The sequence below is a fragment of the Vanacampus margaritifer genome, chromosome 13 (genome assembly GCF_051991255.1).
Source record: "Vanacampus margaritifer isolate UIUO_Vmar chromosome 13, RoL_Vmar_1.0, whole genome shotgun sequence".
Taxonomy (NCBI): domain Eukaryota; kingdom Metazoa; phylum Chordata; class Actinopteri; order Syngnathiformes; family Syngnathidae; genus Vanacampus; species Vanacampus margaritifer.
Genome location: NC_135444.1, coordinates 4,240,988 through 4,260,453, shown reverse-complemented (window position 1 = coordinate 4,260,453; position 19,466 = coordinate 4,240,988). Strand labels below are relative to the sequence as shown.

General features: G+C 38.7%; 1 protein-coding gene across 6 annotated transcripts in view; it reads right to left on the bottom strand.

The window, feature by feature from the left end:
• Positions 1-19,466, bottom strand: part of lrp8 (low density lipoprotein receptor-related protein 8, apolipoprotein e receptor) — a 189,316-nt gene that overhangs the window by 61,868 nt on the left and 107,982 nt on the right. For all 6 annotated transcript variants that reach the window (XM_077583300.1, XM_077583305.1, XM_077583301.1 and 3 more), the window contains exons 5-7: positions 10,751-11,131; positions 2,705-2,827; positions 2,312-2,434 (exon numbers count right to left, since the gene is read on the bottom strand). In XM_077583300.1, the coding sequence (XP_077439426.1) occupies positions 2,312-2,434; positions 2,705-2,827; positions 10,751-11,131 (627 nt within the window). The remainder of the gene's footprint in view (positions 1-2,311; positions 2,435-2,704; positions 2,828-10,750; positions 11,132-19,466) is intronic.

The window sequence follows — 19,466 nt, the reverse complement described above, 5'->3', positions numbered from 1 at the left end:
TTGTGTGTTGTCGTTGCATTTGTCATTGCATTGGAGAGCAAAGGAGAGAGAGAGACAACTTTCAAGCAGGCAGCTTAGCCACAAGCACACAGACATTTTGAGGCAGGAAAAAAATGAGAGCAACTCGAGTTGCGAATCATGAAAAATAGCGACTTATGTCTCTAACGAGTCTGAGTCTGAGTTGCAAGTACCCATCTCTGAAATGTACTGTTTTAAAAATCAAGAAAATATATTTCAGAAAGTAAAAAAAAGCAAAAACAGGCGCAAATTTGATTGACTCATGCAAACAGATGTGGAAGTGATCTTCACACCAGCGCACCCAGAATTCTGTCTGCCAAATGCACTACAGTACAGTATATTGTCAAACGGTAAATTTTGTGTGCTGTGGGACGAGTGCATGCAAATAGATTAATTTAGCACTCGCAAGTGAGAAGAATTGCAATGGCGGATTTTGAATCTTTGAATAACATGTCTGAGAGGCAGGCAATGTAACACGGGCAAAATAAAAGGTGGCTGGGAGAACTTTTTCACTCAAGTAGTAAACATTTTCTCTCCTGTCTAATCGAAATATGGTCTGATGTAAAATCTCAAGTGATGCTATCTACTGGTGTGAATTCAACATCACAGTTGTTTACAAGTGTGAAATTCACAAACGAGCAGCGCCAGATCCTCTCCCATGCCACTCCATTGAATTATGTATTTGATAAATAGATCGCTGGTGTCAGACGGAATCCTCATACGTGCAAAATCAACACTTTTCAAGAGACTCCAAAAACATTTGTTCAAATTAACAGTGCATCGTCAAGTAGAGTAAGCAATTTTCAACACTTTATATTAGATAATAATTCGTAACACTAACCCACACGTGTGGATTGACCAAAATTATAGATTTGAGAGAAAAATATGAAATTCACCAAATTGTGACATAGGAGGTTGGCAATTAAGTTTAAGATTGTGGAGCTTCCGAATGACTTAAGGGATGACTTGAAGCAAGTCACCACATGGAGTTATGCCACAAACGTTTCAACGCTATATTTCCACGTTATGGTCATTTCAGCGCGTAGTGATAATTGGTGCTGGCCTTTCCCAGCTCAGTTTTCTGGGTGTGCTGTCTTAAGATTTCAACACAATGTTACACTAGACACATCCATCCAGTTGCCATGAATTGGGGATGATTAAATCAGACAAATCATGGCTTTCACATGGTTGCTGGCCTCCCCAAAATTATATGAGTGATGATTTTATTTTCAGTATCGCAGTAATAAGTTTGTTGGTTCTGTCCTACACTTCAAATAAAATAAATTCCATTGCTTTTAACTTTATTTTGCGCTCTGTGGTGCTCTCCCAAATGTTCCAAGGTAAAAAGCATGAAGGTACAAATCCCACTTTTAAATAAAGGGGTCTTACACTTACACAATCTGCTAGAGTAAATCAACACGAAATTTAGCACCCTATTTGAGATCTTAACAAAATAATGCAACCTTAGAAGATTATATAAAATGTGCCCACCAACAGTGCACATAATCTGATAGAGTGAAAATGCTATTTAGCACCCACAATTTGGGTTCTGAGTAAGTCAGGCCTTTTGTAATGTGAATAATAGCAGTTGCAACCCAAAAATTGTATTGGAACTAATTACATGATTTCAGGACACATTTTTAATATGGTATAGAGACTCAAGATGTGAGATGAGAGAAGAAATGGACTACCGGTACATGCTGTAATATACAACTCACTGCTATAATAGTCATGACTAGCATACAATAATAAAGGGAACAAATGTATGCACACCATTGAGTTTGTTATTCAAAACTTGCACAAATTTGCACATGACGTTAGATGAAGATGAAAGCTGCTGATCCTTAATACATTTAACCAAGCTGTCTGCTTTATCTCAACTGCAGCATTCTGTTTTTTTTGCAGTGAGAGTCAAGTGAAATCTGTGACTGATACTAGCTAAGGGCTAATTATCTTTCGTGTGCGGATAATCTACGTGGTTCCTAATGGGCAATGTAGTCTGATCACATTTTCCTGTCTAAGACAGCACTAGAGGGCAGAGGCGCCAGGGTCTTTGATCATAACAAGGCAGTTGAGAAATGTCCTGATTTAGTTTGCCTTGATCAAATTAAGCTCCTCTCTTATCAGGAAGAGTGACCGCCCACATTAGACGATGAACTGTACTGGAGTCGACGATGTCTGGAAATGAATGTGTTAAGCAGTAGCAGTAGTGGCTTGAGCATACATGATTCACTGGATGTAGTGATGCTTTCACTAAAATGAGTGTGTGTGATACAGGGAGATATGATCTTACCACATTCTTTCACAGGTTCATCAGACCAGTCCTTGCAGTCTTTTACGTTGTCGCACACCTTGCTGCTGTCAATGCATTCTCCATTTTTACAGCGGAAGTGTCGAGCCCCGTCACACTTTGTGACTGTGAACACAGACACACAATTGCATTAAAATAACGTACATGTACTGTATTAATGCAATAATGCGGATGGACTGCAGAATGATTTACGGGATGAGGTTTTTAAAATACACATACACATATACAGTATAGAAACAGCAGTATTTATTCATCCTAGGCATACCGATTTAATCGTACTGGCATTTTGCAGTGCATATACAAATTTACATAGTACATGACATAGTGCCTCAATGCTTGTTGTACTTTTCATTATTTTCTTCAAATGATTCTTACCATTTACACAACCAGCTTCATCACTGTAGTCTGGGCAGTCATGGACTTTATTACACTGTTTGGTGCCGTGGATACAGGAGCCATCGCCACACTGGAACTCATCAGGTCTACATGTAAGCAGGGCTGAGGAACATAATACAGGCAAGTGGGAAGAGTAATAATTTGTAACACATTAAAAAAAATGTAAACAACTAAAAGTAATATGTACACGATTCCCTCGTTTGAGAAAAAACAATTTCAGCATTATTCCATCCTGAACTTACCCTCATTGGGTACCACTAATTCACAGATATTCAAGTTTACAGTTCCGCTTTTACTTTCTCAACATATGCATTGGTGGATATGTGTGTTTGACATTTTTTGATACACTTAAACAATGTTATATTATAAAGTAACTCACTGTCCAGCCTGTCTATTTAAACATGTATGACGTATAGCAAGCAAAAATCACCGTAGATGAACATTGCAGTCGAACAAGAACTGGAGCTACAAACTGTTGGCACTCAATGTCACACCTAAAGGTGTTAGTACCATAGACACAAGCATCAAAGCTGAATGGGCACCCTGGATGAAAGGTTATGCAGCTCCATTATTTTGTTTCCATGTTCGATTCCTTTCGATGTATTGCTTATCTCGTAGTGATGGACAAATGCAGCTTCATGAAGCACATGCGATATTTTTTGACTGCTGTAGATGGTGCTCTTGGTTTAAAAATAAAGGCTAGTGCAATGGAAATTTATTAAATTTATTTTAATTATTTATATAATTAATTAATTAATATAATTATTATTATTTATTTTATTTTATTTTAAATTTATTAAATTTCCACTGCATATTTAAACCAAGAGTGTCATCTAGAGGAGTCAACAAATATCACAAGTTCTTCAAGAAGCCTCATTTGTCTATCACTACAAATCAGTGTACGTACATTTAAAACTATATGATTACTATCTCACATGTTAACATTGCAGATTCTCACAATCAAACCATATGTAGTAAAGTTATTTAAATTCACTGGTCGAGATTAAAATAAAATCCAATTTCATGGAGAAAAAGTCAGAATTCAGCAGAATGTGCAAATGGCCTTAAAGGATCAGCATGTGCCTGTGATTTCTTTAATTTAATATTGACCACAATGGCAGCGCTCAGACATTGTAGGCTAATGCTATTTTTCCCCTCTCTACACTTGAACTATCAGCTCAGCTCATTATATAACTACAAAGATTATTCATTCCTGCTCGTGTTCCTCATTCTGCCTTTCTATTCATTCTTCGTTTGGCAGCTTTTAATTATTTGAATAGGGGCAGATGCCACAATTTAGATGAATGATAAACAATCACTGTGCACAGCATCACAGCATTTGTAGCTAATGCTAATTTCCAATGCCTGTCCCTAGAAGGGCCTTTAGATACACTTAAAAATAAAATCATTGTAACATTGATTATTGTTACAGGTTTAGAATGGATTTACCCAGTGTATCAGTGTTGTTGGGATGTGCTGTTTGGTTATTCAGAGTGCTCTAATCTGGGGGTGTCCGGAGGGTGCTCTGGACGCTCTAACTGGGACGCAGAGCGTCACAACATCAGGCTACGGCATGGAAGCTATATAAGCGAGACGTGAGGGTTGTGGACTGGTGGGAATTTTACCACAAAACGTTCATAAATTCAAAGAAAGGGATCCCACCCTGCCTCTCGGAACACACATGCTCTCAGAGTAGACTCAGGGCATCTGATTGGATTTCGAATGCACCCTGACAAAGAAATTATTGAAAAAAAGTTTATTTGTCACTTACACAATTGGTAGGAAAATTTTGAGGCTGTATGACAAATGTGAACATGCTTTTGTTTCTGAACACCAATCTTAGATTGTAAATGTAAAAACATATTTTAATAATGTATTTATTTTTACAGTTTATAATTATCTTAATCTATGTATAATAAGTAATGTTCTAAGGATAATTTATTTGATCAATGAATAATCCTGGTCACCTGGTTCTCTTGACAAAGTAACTGTTCATCCATCCATCCATCCATCCATCCATCTATTTGCTTCCACTTATCCAAGACCGGGTCACAGGGGCATCAAGTTTAGCAGTAAAGTCCAGACTTCCCTCTCCCCTGCCACTTCGTCCAGCTCTTCCAGGGAAATCCTAGGCAGGGTGTCCTGGCTCTCCCTTATAGGTAAAATGAGAAGCTAGGTCATCTGGGAAGAGATTGAGAAGAGTCAGATGAGGTGGCTCGGGCATCTGATCAGGATGCCTCCTTGGACGCCTCCTTGGTGAGGTGTTCCAGGTACGTCCGACTGGGAGGAGGCCATGGAAACGATCCAGGACACGCTGGAGAGACCATGTCTTCTTGCAGAGGAAACTCATTTTGGCTGCTTGCATCCAGGATCTTGTTCTTTCAGTCACGACTCACAGCTCATGACTAGAGGTGAGTGTAGGAACGTAGATCGACTGGTAACTTGATCTTAACTTTAATACAACGGATATAGAGTGCATCACTGCAGACGCTGTGCTGACCTACCTGTCAATCTCCCCTTACTTGTGAACACCAAATCCATAACAGCCAGAGCCTTTACGAACTCCAGGCGCATTTCATTCACTCCCCGTGCTTAACCACCTTGGTAACTTCAACCCCAGACTCTGCTCCTCAAAGGAAGGTGTATTCTTGGAATTGAGAAGGTCAGAAAACGTTCTATCTCCATTGTACTGAGTGTTAATGGTGCAATGCTTCCACTTCCTGAAAGGTCAAACTGTGGACCATAAATTATTCAAAGCCGTCCAGAGGTTGTTTTCCATGGCCTCACACAACTCCTCTCACACCCACGTTTTTGCCTCAACAACCGCAGAAGCTGCGTTTTCTGCTTGGCTAGCTGCTACCTATGAGCACCCTCCAGGGTCCCACAGGTCAAATAGGCCTAGAAGGACTCCTTTTTCAGCTTCACTCTATTCTGAAGTTTAAGTAAAGTTCTGCTGGGATAGGCTCCAGCACCCCGCGACCTCTGTGAGGAATAAGTGGTTAAGAAAATGGATTGATGAATAGAAGGTTATGAACAAAACACATTTACATTGTTAAATGGTTATCTATTGTCATGTGTTTTATTGGGGTCTAAATAGATATATATTTTTTTAAACACAAATGACACCAAGTCTCAGTATTAGTATTAGAATCGGGGGGGATGACCAAAAAAACTCATAACAATCGTATCCAATCCAAATTCTCTGGTAGCGTAATCACGGGTAAAATATGCTGCCCCCATACTAGGTTAGTCATTGTTTACCCAGAAAGGAGATTTGTGTTTGTTAGATTATTTCTGTTTTAACAATGCTTTTTGGCAATAAATATTGTATTTATACTCTAGGAATGCCTGTTTTTACATATACAGACATATTTTCAGAAATAGCTAGCTAATAAAAGGTTTACTATGTTGTTTAATTTTACACTTCATGGGTGGGAAGGCACACCAAAGACCCAACTATACAAGCTATTCAAAAAGTCACTTTTAAAAATGAGCCCTTTAAGTGAAGGAGGCATTTCAAGTAGGAGATCAAACGCTGAAGGATCTGTTTTATGACTAGACTTTCGACATGCTCCTGCTAGATGCGAGTATGTATTGTACAAAGCCTCTTTTGATTGTGTAATTAGTCTGCCACACGTATGCCAGCGACCAAGTAAGCGCAGGCATGTTTGCCACATCAATTAGATATGACACTGAGATATCACACAAAGCCCCTGCATCAGCCTTAGTCTTTGGAAATGTGTTTGTGTGTGTGGCTGTGTAGTGTGCATCGTTCACGTTGGAAGCGCGAGTCTGCTGTCATGTCCCCGAGTGGTGTGAAGAGCAGACCAGATGGGCTTTACGCTTCATAAAGGACCTTCACCTCCCACACATGCGCAACATGCAACAAACACACAGTCACACAAGCGCAATCAGCGTCTCCTGCTCTTACAGAGCCCACAGTTGCATGGCAACCCATTCTTGGATCATTATGACAAAGTTACTGTAGTATTGATCATCGTTCAGTCATTTTGAAACTAATTCAAAGGATACAACATGCACTGTAATCATTTCCAATTTCAGTACCAGGAAAACATGATCCGTGGTGACATTCATCATTCGTTATAATTGAGATAATTGTGTGAATGCTGGTTTTGGTAATTCATTAATAATTGCTTTAATTGTAGACCTTACCATTAATCATAGTTCTCAATTATTTAATGACAAACTGTCATACTCATTTCAAGACGGTGAGATTGTGGATTGAAAACCAACGTTGATATTGTCAGAAATATAGCACTTAATAATTATTCATTCATCTAATGTTATCCCATTTAAAATGCAAAGCATGGGGCTGAGAGCCTCGGCACAATTTGCGTAGACCCTAGAGTAGCTGTGATGAAACCAGTGTTGTAGTCAACAATGTATTACTTTGCAATTATAGCATACATCTATGAGTAATATTGTACTAGAAATAAAACAAATAGCCACTAGTTTAGGCAGAACACTATTATTAATCATTCAATCCGATTGGAAAAGTTGGAGAGATATGATGTGCATAGAGTGAATCTGAACTGGCTGGAAAGCTACTTGGACAACAGACAGCAGTATGTGCAGATGGGTCAACACGGGTCAGGCTACCATGGCATTATCTGTGGTGTCCCAGAGGAGTCAGTGCTGGAAACTAAGCTTTTCATTTTATCAAAATAATACTAATACTAATAATAATTCTACTAATAATATTAATAATGCTAATAATACTAATAATACTAATCATACTAATAATACTAATTTGGCAATCAACAAATGCAGGGAGAAATTTAATTGTCAACAATGGCAAGATTGTAACCGTGTCTGAGATCAAATATTTTGGGGGTTATATTCATGGCAAGCTAAAATGGAAAGCACATAAAATGTATTTGTTCAAGAAAATATCAAGACCAATTGGTATTACCAGAAAAACTAGATATCTCTTGCAGAGAAAAAAGTACTTCTTCCTGCCTCTTCTCATACGCACACCTGTTTAATTATATTTGTGGATAAGATTATTATAGATAGTTAGTTTATTTGTATCTTTTACCTTATTTATCATTTTCAATTTTACTGGTGAACTTATTTCAATGACCTGTACGTTCACGACTTTACGACGGTATTATGAGTATGAGATGAATAAAAAACAATCAAACAAACAAGTAACGGATCATTTTCATATCCCTTGTACAAAACAAGGGAACTAAAACGTTCAAAACACATTCCAATCCTATACCATATCAACTACATGGGAAGTAAAAAAAGTCATTGCTTAAAGCCTGGTACACACATAAAGACAATCTAGCTGTAATTGTCACGATTTTGTCCCTTCCCAGCCAAGGACGTCAAACGCCCGACAAGATTATCTTTATGTGTGAGCAGTGTTGAGTAGATTTGTCCCGATAATTGGGTCCAAAACCGGTCGGGGGCCGACAATCTTAAATGATGAACGTGTTCAATATTCATGACAAAAATCATCATGTGAGTGGGGGAAGCCGAGGTTCTCCCGAGCCAGCTGACTCCGCAGACTGTGATGTGATCGGAATGTAGCCAATCAAAGAAGCTCTCCGACATGACGAACGAGCACCCGTACACAAAACAAATTAATATCACCACCTACCCAAAGTGCATCCATCCATTTTATGAATACCAGGACCATGCAGGCACCTGATGTGAATTGCGTGATAACTACAAGTAGCACTTCTGCACATTAAACTGTGTGGCCTGGAGGCCAATGCTTTTTACCCCGCAAGCGTGTGGTCACAGGATCGAGACCCACTTTCTCCGTGTTTAAAAAATATATATATTTACAACAGCCTAAATGCCTACCCAATGTCATTTTTGTATAAACGTGAATTCCCTGGGCGCCAGAAATTATTTTCCAAAGCAATTATTTCCTTGCAGACATTTACACTTTATACTGCTCCCATCTCCTGTCCCCTTCGGAAACATTCGGCAATCATTGGCGAAAATCTTAAATGATGAACATGTTCAATATTCATATCCGGAAGTGCCTGGTCGTCTTCGTGTATGTGCAGTGACGTATGATCATGCGAGAGCTTTCCCTCGGAAGACTGGATTCTTGGCCAGTGGTGGAAGACAATCTTTATGTGTGTGGGGATCTGTGATGAAATTATCTGAGCACCCCACACAAAATACAGCCAAAACTATAAAATGTGTTAAATGTCTGGGGTCTGACAAAGATAAAAAATCTTTTAAGATTTGAAAAATCCTTATGTGTGCACCAGGCTTTAAGTGTAACTAATAGGCATGGGACGAGATGATCTCGCGGGATTAGAACGCCACAAGATATCTTGTCCCTGCACAGCATGAGAATCTATTTTTTGTATTTTTTTTCCTGAGGCATTTTCTGCTCCGGGACTCTCTTATTTAGCGCACACTGTCAGGAAGACCGTCGCAGCAACACTTGTTCATAACGGTAACACTTGGTGAGGCTAACTTCAAAATAAACGTTACCCCACAACGTCACCTGTGGGGTCCTCCAGGGCTCTGCACTCGGCCCTTCCCTCTTCACCATTTATATGCTTTCCCTTGTCGTCAGCAAGCATGGAATTAATTTCCATTGCTATGCTGACGACACACAACTTTACATTAAAATCAATCCCACCAGCTCCCCCATTACTTATACCGCCCATCTTATCTCCTGCCTGGAGGAGATGGGGGCGTGGATGAGTCAAAACATCCTGCAGCTAAATGGCTCGAAAACAGAAGCCATTCACACCGGTACTCCTCATCAACTCTGCTCCTCTCCTGTAACCTCTGTTTTATTTTTTGGTCACACTATTCCTCTTTCTCCCTCCGTTACAAACCTGGGGGACAACCAGGTCACTTCCCTCTGCAAAACCTCCTTCTTCCACCTCCGTACCCTTTCCCTTCCTGCTGCAGAGAAGCTTGTCCACGCCTTTGTTTCCTCCAGGCTGGACTACTGTAATGCACTCCTTATCGGGATCTCTGGCAGGAGCCTACAGAAGCTCCAGTATGTACAGAACAGTGCTGCCAGAGTCCTGATTAGGGTGCGGAAACACGAACACATCACTCCCATCTTTCGCAAGCTGAACTGGCTGCCCATTCACGCCCGTATAGAATACAAGATTATTTTACATACCCATCACTGTCTGCATGGTGCGGCCCCCACTTATCTCACTGAACTACTCATACCACACACCTTTTCCCGGACCCGGTCAGGCCAACAGTACCATCTGGTCTCGCCCAGGACACAGCTTAAAACGATGGGCGATAGGGCCTTCGAAGCAGTAGCTCCTCTTCTGTGGAACGCCCTCCCGAACTACTTTAGGGCTCCTCAGATGGTGTTTTTAAGAAAGGACTTAAAACCTTCCTTTTTAGAAGGACGCATGAATTGTGATTTTTATGATTGTTTTATCTAATTTATATTGTTTTTTTAAATTGGTTTAAATAAATTGTTTTTTTTATGTGTTTTATGTTTACTCACTGTAGCACTTTGAGGTTTGATGTCAAGTATAAAGTGCTTTACAAATAAAATGTATTATTATTAATATTTATACCAATAAGATATGGCCATCAATGCCTTGGCACGCTCTTATTTTGAAGTTGTTACTGGCAGAGTGTCACAGCGTAATGGCTGACTTGACTCGTCGTCACAGTAACGCAATGTCGTCTTGAAACCAAGTTCAAATGGTAATTAGGGATCCTAAATAACAATCTACTTAATTGCGCTGACATTGTATTATATATGGCGCCTGTTGCCAGCATTTTGTGGCAGCTCCAAGCGCCTCTAATGCTAATGTGGCAGCCGTGGCTCAGGTGTAGAGACGATAATCCAGTAACCAAAAGATTGGCTGTTCAATCTCCGCTCTCTCCAAGTCATGTGTCCTTGGGCAAGACACGTCTCGTCTCGTTCCCGTGGACTCAAACTCGTCTCGTGGAATTTGCGTCTCATCCCATGCCTAGTAACTAATGATGTGTCCAATGACTGTACCTACTTGTAAATGAATTGATGAATGATAGTTTACTCACGACAATTTGTCTCATCGGACTTGTCCTTGCAGTCGGCATCTCCATCACATTTCCAGTTGATGCGGACGCACTCTCCACTCCCGCACTGGAACTCGCTCACCATGCATCGTGGTTTCTGGGGCTCAGTCCTCCGACTGCAGCGCTCCATAGATTCATCGGACTTATCTTTGCAGTCAGGATCGCCGTCACAGCTCCACAGTGCCGGGATACACTCAGAGTCATTGCAGCGGAACTCGTGTTGGCCGCAGGTGGGATTCGAGCACTTCTCTTCATCACTGGCGTCGCCACAGTCGTCGTCACCGTCACACACGAAGATGGGTGCTATACACTTCCCGTTACTGCACTGAAAATCCTTGGATGGGCAGGCGTTGGCATCTGCAGGTGATATGGAGCATGCAGGTAACGATTATTACATTAAATATAGTTATTTGTGAAATACAAAATGCAAATGAACGAACATTGTCCACTTAATTATGAACTACACAGCCCATTCAAGACATACGGGAAATTGTAGAATTTGATATCCTAGACCAAAAGCCCATCAACAATCTTTGAGAGAACGCATATTCTTGAATTTTTTGACTGCACAAATTGGATAAAAGTTTACATTTGCATAAAAAGGGAGGACATCTTCCTTGAGGTGTCATAGCCATGTGTCCTAATACTTCTGACTGTTAAATATTTCTCAAGATTTTTTTTGGTAAACTTTATCCAACTGAACTTAAATTAAGTTTGCTCTCATTCTCCTCTTAAAGCACGACGATAAGAGAAAATGTGAGGATAGATAGTTAACTTATCAGAGCATACATTAAAAGTGAAGGGGGAGTTCAGAATTTAACGAGTTTAACACTTCCTTTATATCTTTGAGGATGTTGTAGTTAACTCTTTGACTGCCAGATGTTTTCAGAAAAAGGATGCCGTGGGTGCCAGCCGATTTAAGCATTTTTGACTGATCTTTCAAGGTCCACAGAAAATTGTTGTTTGGACTATGGAAACACACATACTCCCAAATGAAAGATTTGACTCTCATCTTTCATCAGAAAAAATAGTTTGTTTCTACCTTATTCCGTTTTTCAGTAATCAACAATAGAAAATGGTTAGTTTCACCTGTTTTGAAAAAAACGTCTTTTAACGTCTTTGGCACTCCTCCATATGATTTTACTAAACGTTTTTTTAACGTTTTTGGCAGTCAAAGAGTTAATGAGATTGGGAGCATTTCTGAAACTTTCTCTTTCCTCTGACCGTGCAGGGATGGTAAACTGCGGTCCTCCAGGGTTGGAACCCTGCAGGTTTTAGAGGTTTCCCTACTCGAACTGCAGCTGATTCCAATTACCAGGATCATTATCAGGCTTATGCAGAGCTTGCTGATGATCTGATCATGAATCAGCTGTGTTGAAAAATGGAAATATCCAAGACCTGCAGGACTCGGGCCCTCAAGGACCAGATTTCGCCTAACCTGCTACTTACGCGTATCTGGGGCAACTCAACGACAGACTGTGGAATGTGTGTACAACATTAAATATTTGTAAATACATGGGGAATATCAAAAGAGAAAGCTCGCAGATCAACCTTCATTACGGCATTAAAATTGATACAACATCAAATGAATGTAACTGTTAATAAATGTATATTGCACACTCTTTGCTGATACATCTGCTTAAGATAAGCAGTGAACTGCTTCCCTGATTTCCTTTGTTTTGACATTGACATTAATGCTTTGTTAGGCTTTTATTTTGAAGTTGACCATGCAGCGTGCCAAGAAAATGCACAGGATGAACAATCACTGTGGCGGATAGCTTGACTTCCGTCTTTTTGAATGAAAATGCTTAATCAAATACTATAAATAAATGAAGATGGCAGAGTAAATGTGAATGTGGTCTTCACATGCCATCTTTTCTCATGCACCCGCCATTGTCAACAAATGCTCAGAGTAAAATGCCAGTACTAATATTTGTGTTTAAAATGATTAGCAAGGAGACTACTAAATGCCACGTTTGTGATTAGTGGGCAATATGGATGAACCCATTTGAAAATGTTGCCATAGAAATACAATAAATTAATATAGAAGTGTATTATTCAGCTTTTCGGGGCTCTTTCCCAGCTGAACTAATTAATTATTATCCATCAAGCTATGCATGTTTAGCCAGGATCCCTTTAAATATGTGAAACATAAACTCACTGACTTTAATGTAAACAAAAACAAATCACATTCTTAAAAATGTAAAAAATTATTTAAACTAGGTGAATTTTTGCAGCAATACTGTATGAATTAGATTGCATTCAGAATTTATACAGTATAGCTTCAAAGCCTGTTGTATAACTAACCTTTTTTTTTTTTTTTTGTAATTGAAGTAAAAAACAAAAACTTTAAAGTCCATCTGCCCCCCTGGTTCCTCCGGCAGAATACAATTAGTTATGTGAGGTTGTAAGCACCCTGTCTAACATGGAGGTTATAGAACTTTCTATACATCCCATGTCAACCGACCAGTGGAGAGCGAGATGAATCAGGAGGATTGGGCTAAGCTCATTAACCTTTCTTTCAAGGACAACTCACTGCCGTATGCTGTATATTTAGCAGGTCCGTGTGGGACACACACATTTGAAAGGACACTATCTCTGTAAAAACACACTTGAACAGAGACTAATACAGGTGCACATGAAACATACTATATTAGCACTCAAGTATGCATGCATGGCAGCACATGTGGTTTCATGTTTTTAGAGCATGAAAATCATCAAACCCCCGTTGAAGATGTTGCTAAATGAACCACGTACTGGTCCTGTGTTTTCCTTCAGTTATCATTCGTGCTTGCGGAAAATCAAACAAACAGATGAGCTCCACTACAAAAAGAGTTTAATGAATACAATTTGTCTATAAAAGTAAAACGTGAAAACAAAATGAGCAGCACCTGGGGTTGTTTTAGTGGCTTAATGGCCCATGCACTAGACTGCATTATGTATATTATGTTCAATTGTTTGATTAAATATTTATGCTTTCCCTGCATACGAGGTCATCCATAGAAGGAACAACTTGTTTCATTGTGGCTTCCCAGTAAACTGACGCATCAGGGGTGGAATTACAAATGAATGGATGTGGCAAGTTCAGTGCGACACTTGCTTTTCACATAAAGGGCATGGCATGGACATTTCACCTCTGGTTCTACCTTGGAAAATGGCAAATTTGCGGGGCGACTACTTTTTATTGCAGTAACACATGGTCAGTAGTGGATTAAGTACACAACTCCTTGAGTCAAAGTACAGCTCCTTAGGGTGTAATGTTATGACTTGAATAGAAGAACACATGTCCTTGTTTTTTTAAATTAAATTATTGAATAAGAAGCCAATTTGTATGATATAAACAGACAAAAGGGCCAACATTAATTTTCTCAATCGTGATGTTTTTTTTTATTAAGGAAACATCCCACTGTTCAAAATAAAATTATTAATAAAGCAAGTTCATTATTAATAAACCTCTTAGTTCAGTGACATAACTTCTGTAAAATTTAAAGAACTTAAATTGAAAGACAGAAAGTCTAATTGGAGCTGAACAGACCAAAAGTGCAATTTTCCCCCGGGCCCACTTCTCTACCTCCTCGCCACTCCCATCTATCTTCCACTCATTTCTCACTACTCTCTCACTACTAGATGTTCCAGTAAAAGCTAATTTTGGTCAAACGTGATTATTCTTGTGATTATTTGTTGACTTTTGCACATTTTCTTAATTTTTATTTTTATTTTTGTGCATTTCCGTCATGAGTTTTGTAGTTTTTTTTTTTTTTAATATAAATTTGCAGTGTGCTATTGTTTCTTTTCTTCATTTTTTTGCTGACTTTTGTCTTTTATTGTTTTGTTTATTAAATTAAACTCCAACAAATCAGGTACCACTCAAAATAATCTGTGAAACTTTTGTCCCCTCCAGAGGAAAATTAGGACTTTTTAGTACATACAGAGCAAGTGGTGACCCCAGTGGCACCCAATGAAAAAATACAGTAACATTTTCAAACAACAACCTGGATATGTATTCCGTCTCAAAGGTGGAAACTAATATTACAGCAGGTCAGCCATGTGGCTTGCCGCAAAACAAAACAAGAAATAAACCTAATTATATGAAGTTGAAAATTAGTGAGCTGTAAACAGAGCACACATTTAAAACTGTGTGAATCATTGTTTAGCTTAGTGGGTTCAAACACTGAGTTTTAGGTATGACCACAATGGATGATGAGGGAGAGCAGAGCAGCCTCATCTTCAATGCCTGCCTCCCAAATCCATGAATGGCGCTTTCACAGCTACTGCACATCCACTTTCCTCTTCGACTTCTAACTGACCCGTGAAATCACTGTACATCCTGAGGGCCGGCAACACCACTTAAACACAAGTAATGTGTACAAACAGATTGCGGAACTCGCCAACGCAAATGTAAAACATACTTTTTATAAATGTACTGAAGTTGAAAGTGCAGTATTTGCCTTTTATGTAGTGGAGTAAATAAAAAAATTAAAATAAATAAATAAAGTGGAGTACACATCTTAAAAAAACTGGTCCAGCACTAAATTAAACTTAATTTGTGACTGTCTCCCACTGCACATGAAACTGATGTTATCAATCATATGGGTCATCTGAATAGGGCAATACATATTTGGTCATAGACTTTCTGTCAAGGAAACAATCAATTTATCCATTTTCTACTCCTTACGCTTTTCATGACCACCAAACAGTCAGACTCACATTCACAACTAATAACCATTTAGAGTGGTCAGTTAAACTAGCGTCCATATTTTTTGTAATGTGGAAAAAAACTAAACAAAAAAAAAACACACGAAAAGTCAAGCACAGGAAGACCATTCGCTACATAGGAAAGGTTGGAGATGTAAACCCTGAACTCTTGGAGCCCTTTTCACACTGCACTTGCTCAGTGTCAATGAGGAGTGGCAACGCAAAATGACTAGTTGCCAGCATGCTCATATTTGTAAGTGCTGACATTGCAACCTACAAGGAAGTAATAACTGAAATAAAAAAAATGGCTGCTGGTTAAACCGCACCTCACAAGATTTATATATTTCATAGTTGCAAACGAAAGCCCTGACTTTCATTTTAAGAAGGAGTACACGAGCAGCAGAGACAAATGAATGGATCAGCGGAGGATAGTGTAATCATGCCGTTACTTGCATATAATTCAGCCAAAATAACATTATTTCACTGCTCCTCTCCAATTGGAGGTGCTTGTCTGACATCACAACGCCGCCACTCTCAAACACAAAATTTTTACAATTTGAGTCAGATTTGCTGCTCCCAGCCCCTTACCACATTCGCAATGAATGGGGTTGCTGTGCTCTGGTAAATGCAGTGTGAAAAGGGCTTAACTGTGAGGCAGACATGCTCTGTGTCGCCCTATCGTCGGGCAGATTGACGCTGTTTGAACCTAAAACAGAAGTGCAACTGCCTTTGGGTGCATATGAGCTTGCTTGTGATTCCTTCTGCAGTACATTCCACCTACGCACACAGTGAGAGCAGTCAAAGGATTGGAAATGAAGGAGGGTGTAATAGCAAAAAAAAAATCAACATAAGAGGCTACAGACACCTCTGAAGAATAAAGAAGCTAAATCCTGCACCAGTAATTTTTCATGTGGGTGGACTCTTCTTACTTCTCTTTGGTCTGCTATTAAATGATAGAGTAGAGGATTCATTTACTGTGCACCAAGGGGCATTATTTTCATGTGAGTATAGTTTGCATCATTTTATTCTCTGCCCACCCTCTGCTTCTTCCTAGAATGACACACACGCATGCACACACATACAGTGTTCTCCACTACCCAGCCATAAAAGACCAGCATAACCCCAATGCGCATTGATCCTGCTGTAGCGGCTTGCTGTATGTAACATCGCAGCACAAGTGATGTTAAAAGAGCAACAGGTCCCCAGGGCCCACGGGAGTTTTTCACACTACAGTCTTCTCTCTCTGTCTGGCTGTCTCTACGTTGCTGTTTAGCCCACTTTCTCCCAGAGCCAAACCCACTTCCAAGCACATAGGCACTGCAGACAAATAATTCAAAGTGAAGCAAACAAAAAAAACTGTGAAAGCTCCCAACATACAGCAAATAAACAGTTCTTCTTGACTATTGCAGTACAAATCCTAAAATGTCAACTGATGCTTGTTTCATGTGGTTTGTTTGTTAGCATACAGTTGATAAAACATCAATCATCCATGTTTTTACATAGGGAGATAGGCCTACAGACCTTGACCGTTCACATCACCATGGTGCAAAAAAAAAAAAAAAACAAGTAAAAAAGATGTGGAAAGTCGTTCCTCAGCAAAGTAGATGTGCCTTTGAGCATAGTACTGAAAATAAGTGCTATCGCAACTTTCACAACTTTCCCCACTTCTAATCACCGATTAATGAGACACATAACAGACGTTTTCTCTATAACATAAAGAGAGTGTGCAATGTGGATAAACAAATAAAGTGATTACAAAAGACTCAACTCACAATTATTAGTTTCTTTCACAGTGGAAAAACACAAACGACACACAAACAATTAAAATTTAGGGCAATTCACTGCCAAGTCTGTGGACAAATGCAATTAAATGAACTTCTTAATTGAATCACTAGTTTGGATTTGGAGACAAGTAAAAATCGTTTAATCCCACAACAGTCTGTTTTTATTTAAGAACGCTTGATTTTACGAGATTAGATTTGACTTAACGTTCAGAATAACAACCCCCCCCCCCCCCCCGCTCCCTCCTCAAAAAAAAACCAAAACCATTCCCTTTAGCCAAATGTAAATACTAGTATATTTTATCAACACTCGGACGAAAGCAGAATGAATGAAAGCAATTCAATCTTAACTTACACTAAAAGGGTACAACATTTTGTTTATAAGTATAAAGTGATGCAATGTGAAGTAGTTGTATTTAATTTATGACTCAATGCCTGTAATCGGGTAGTTGTAGATGGCAGAACATTAAGAACCATGAATTTTACATACTGTGTGGAATGTGGAACCTGTAGAAATGTGCTACTTGAATACTAAATAATTTTGGACGGGCCACTTTTGTTTAAATGTATATCAAAGCTGAAAAATATTTATATTTTCCCACAGTGATGGCATTTGTACATCACCCTATTATCTTTTGGGAGATACCTGTGTCATTTCCAATCCAGGAAAAAATTATATGATCTCTGCGGGCACTTTACACATGACTTGCTAAGTAGCTTCATTGATGATTGATTGATGATGCCCTTAAAAAAAAAAATGAAAATAAAGATAATATTCTGTGATAAGTGAAAGATTTCAAATACAATGACATTATGTAAAACTTCATTTAGTGTCGAAAACTTGAGGTAGCTATTTATGTTTTGCCTTTATCATCAACTTTTTAAGGCATGCTGCTGTGCCTGCAACCTACATGCACTTTTTGTTAGAATTTTGAAACAAAAGATGTCTATTTTCTCAGACTGAAAATTTAAAATAAAAAAATGAAATAATAAGTGAATGAATGAATGAATAACATGGTGCAAATCTGAAAAGCTGGTTCATAAACATGTCCTTGAAAAACGTAAATAAATAAATTGGTTGCACTGGGTCTTGCTCAACATACAATCTGCTCCATAAAACAACTTCCCTTCTTTTAAAAGTTGCTTTGAGTTAGAACTGATAATTCTCTGTAGTTTTTATATGATAGATTTTAAATTTTATATAATTATACTGCTGGACTTTTATGTGTGAGCTTTGAGCTACTGTCCCCTAAATGTTGCCTTTCATCACTTTTACCTTTAAATGATAGATGAAACGATGATCCTCTCAGGTTTTAAGTCACTCTCACGTACACACTCAAAACAGGGCAAAATAAATCAATCATCATCCAGACATTCATGAATTATTTTAGAGCTTGATTTTCTCATATTCACACAGGTCATATAGAAGAGAGGCAATAAAATGATCATATCATCTCCCATTACCCTTTGTGTCTACAGAAGAGGGTAAATGGAAAATAAAAAGGGCTTTTAACTCCTTTACTCCCAGCCATTTTCACTGAAGCAACTTCCTTTGCTTCCGGCTGTTTTACTGGATTTTGACAGATTTTGCAAGGCCCACAGTATATATTGTGTTCTATTGCTTGTGTTGTATTGCTATAAAAACCTACCAACAGAAAGATTAGTCTTTTCTTTCATCAGGAAAAAAAAGTATGTTTTTATCTGTTTCCGTTTTGCAGCAATTAGCATTAGAATATAGCTAAATTTCATCATTATTCACAAACCTGTTGAAAACACTGGCAAAAAGAGCTTATTGCAACATGGCCCTGGTTGATCTCTGCCACCTGCTGGCCGTTTTTTGTAATAACTACCATTGCTTTAAGCGACCTCGTCAGGTCACAGGCTGCATCAAAACCTTCTGCTGTAGCATAAAAACATAAATAAATTAATTAAAAAAATATATAAATACGTTTTTGGGACCATGGCAATATTTAAAATAGTTTTTGGGAGCAAATGAGTTAAAATAGGGATGCATCTGTGATGGGAAGAGTGGCAAGAAAAACAAAATGTTCCATTAAATTTTTCCTTGTGAAGATAAGAAATTTGGTGGATGTGCTAACCAGTAAACATTGTGCACCTTGGTCCATTGTATTGTATTTATTTTAATTCTTTGCACTTTAATGGATTCCTTGAAACGTGGTTATACTACCAGATATTTTCAGTGGTATTTATTTAGCTACTGG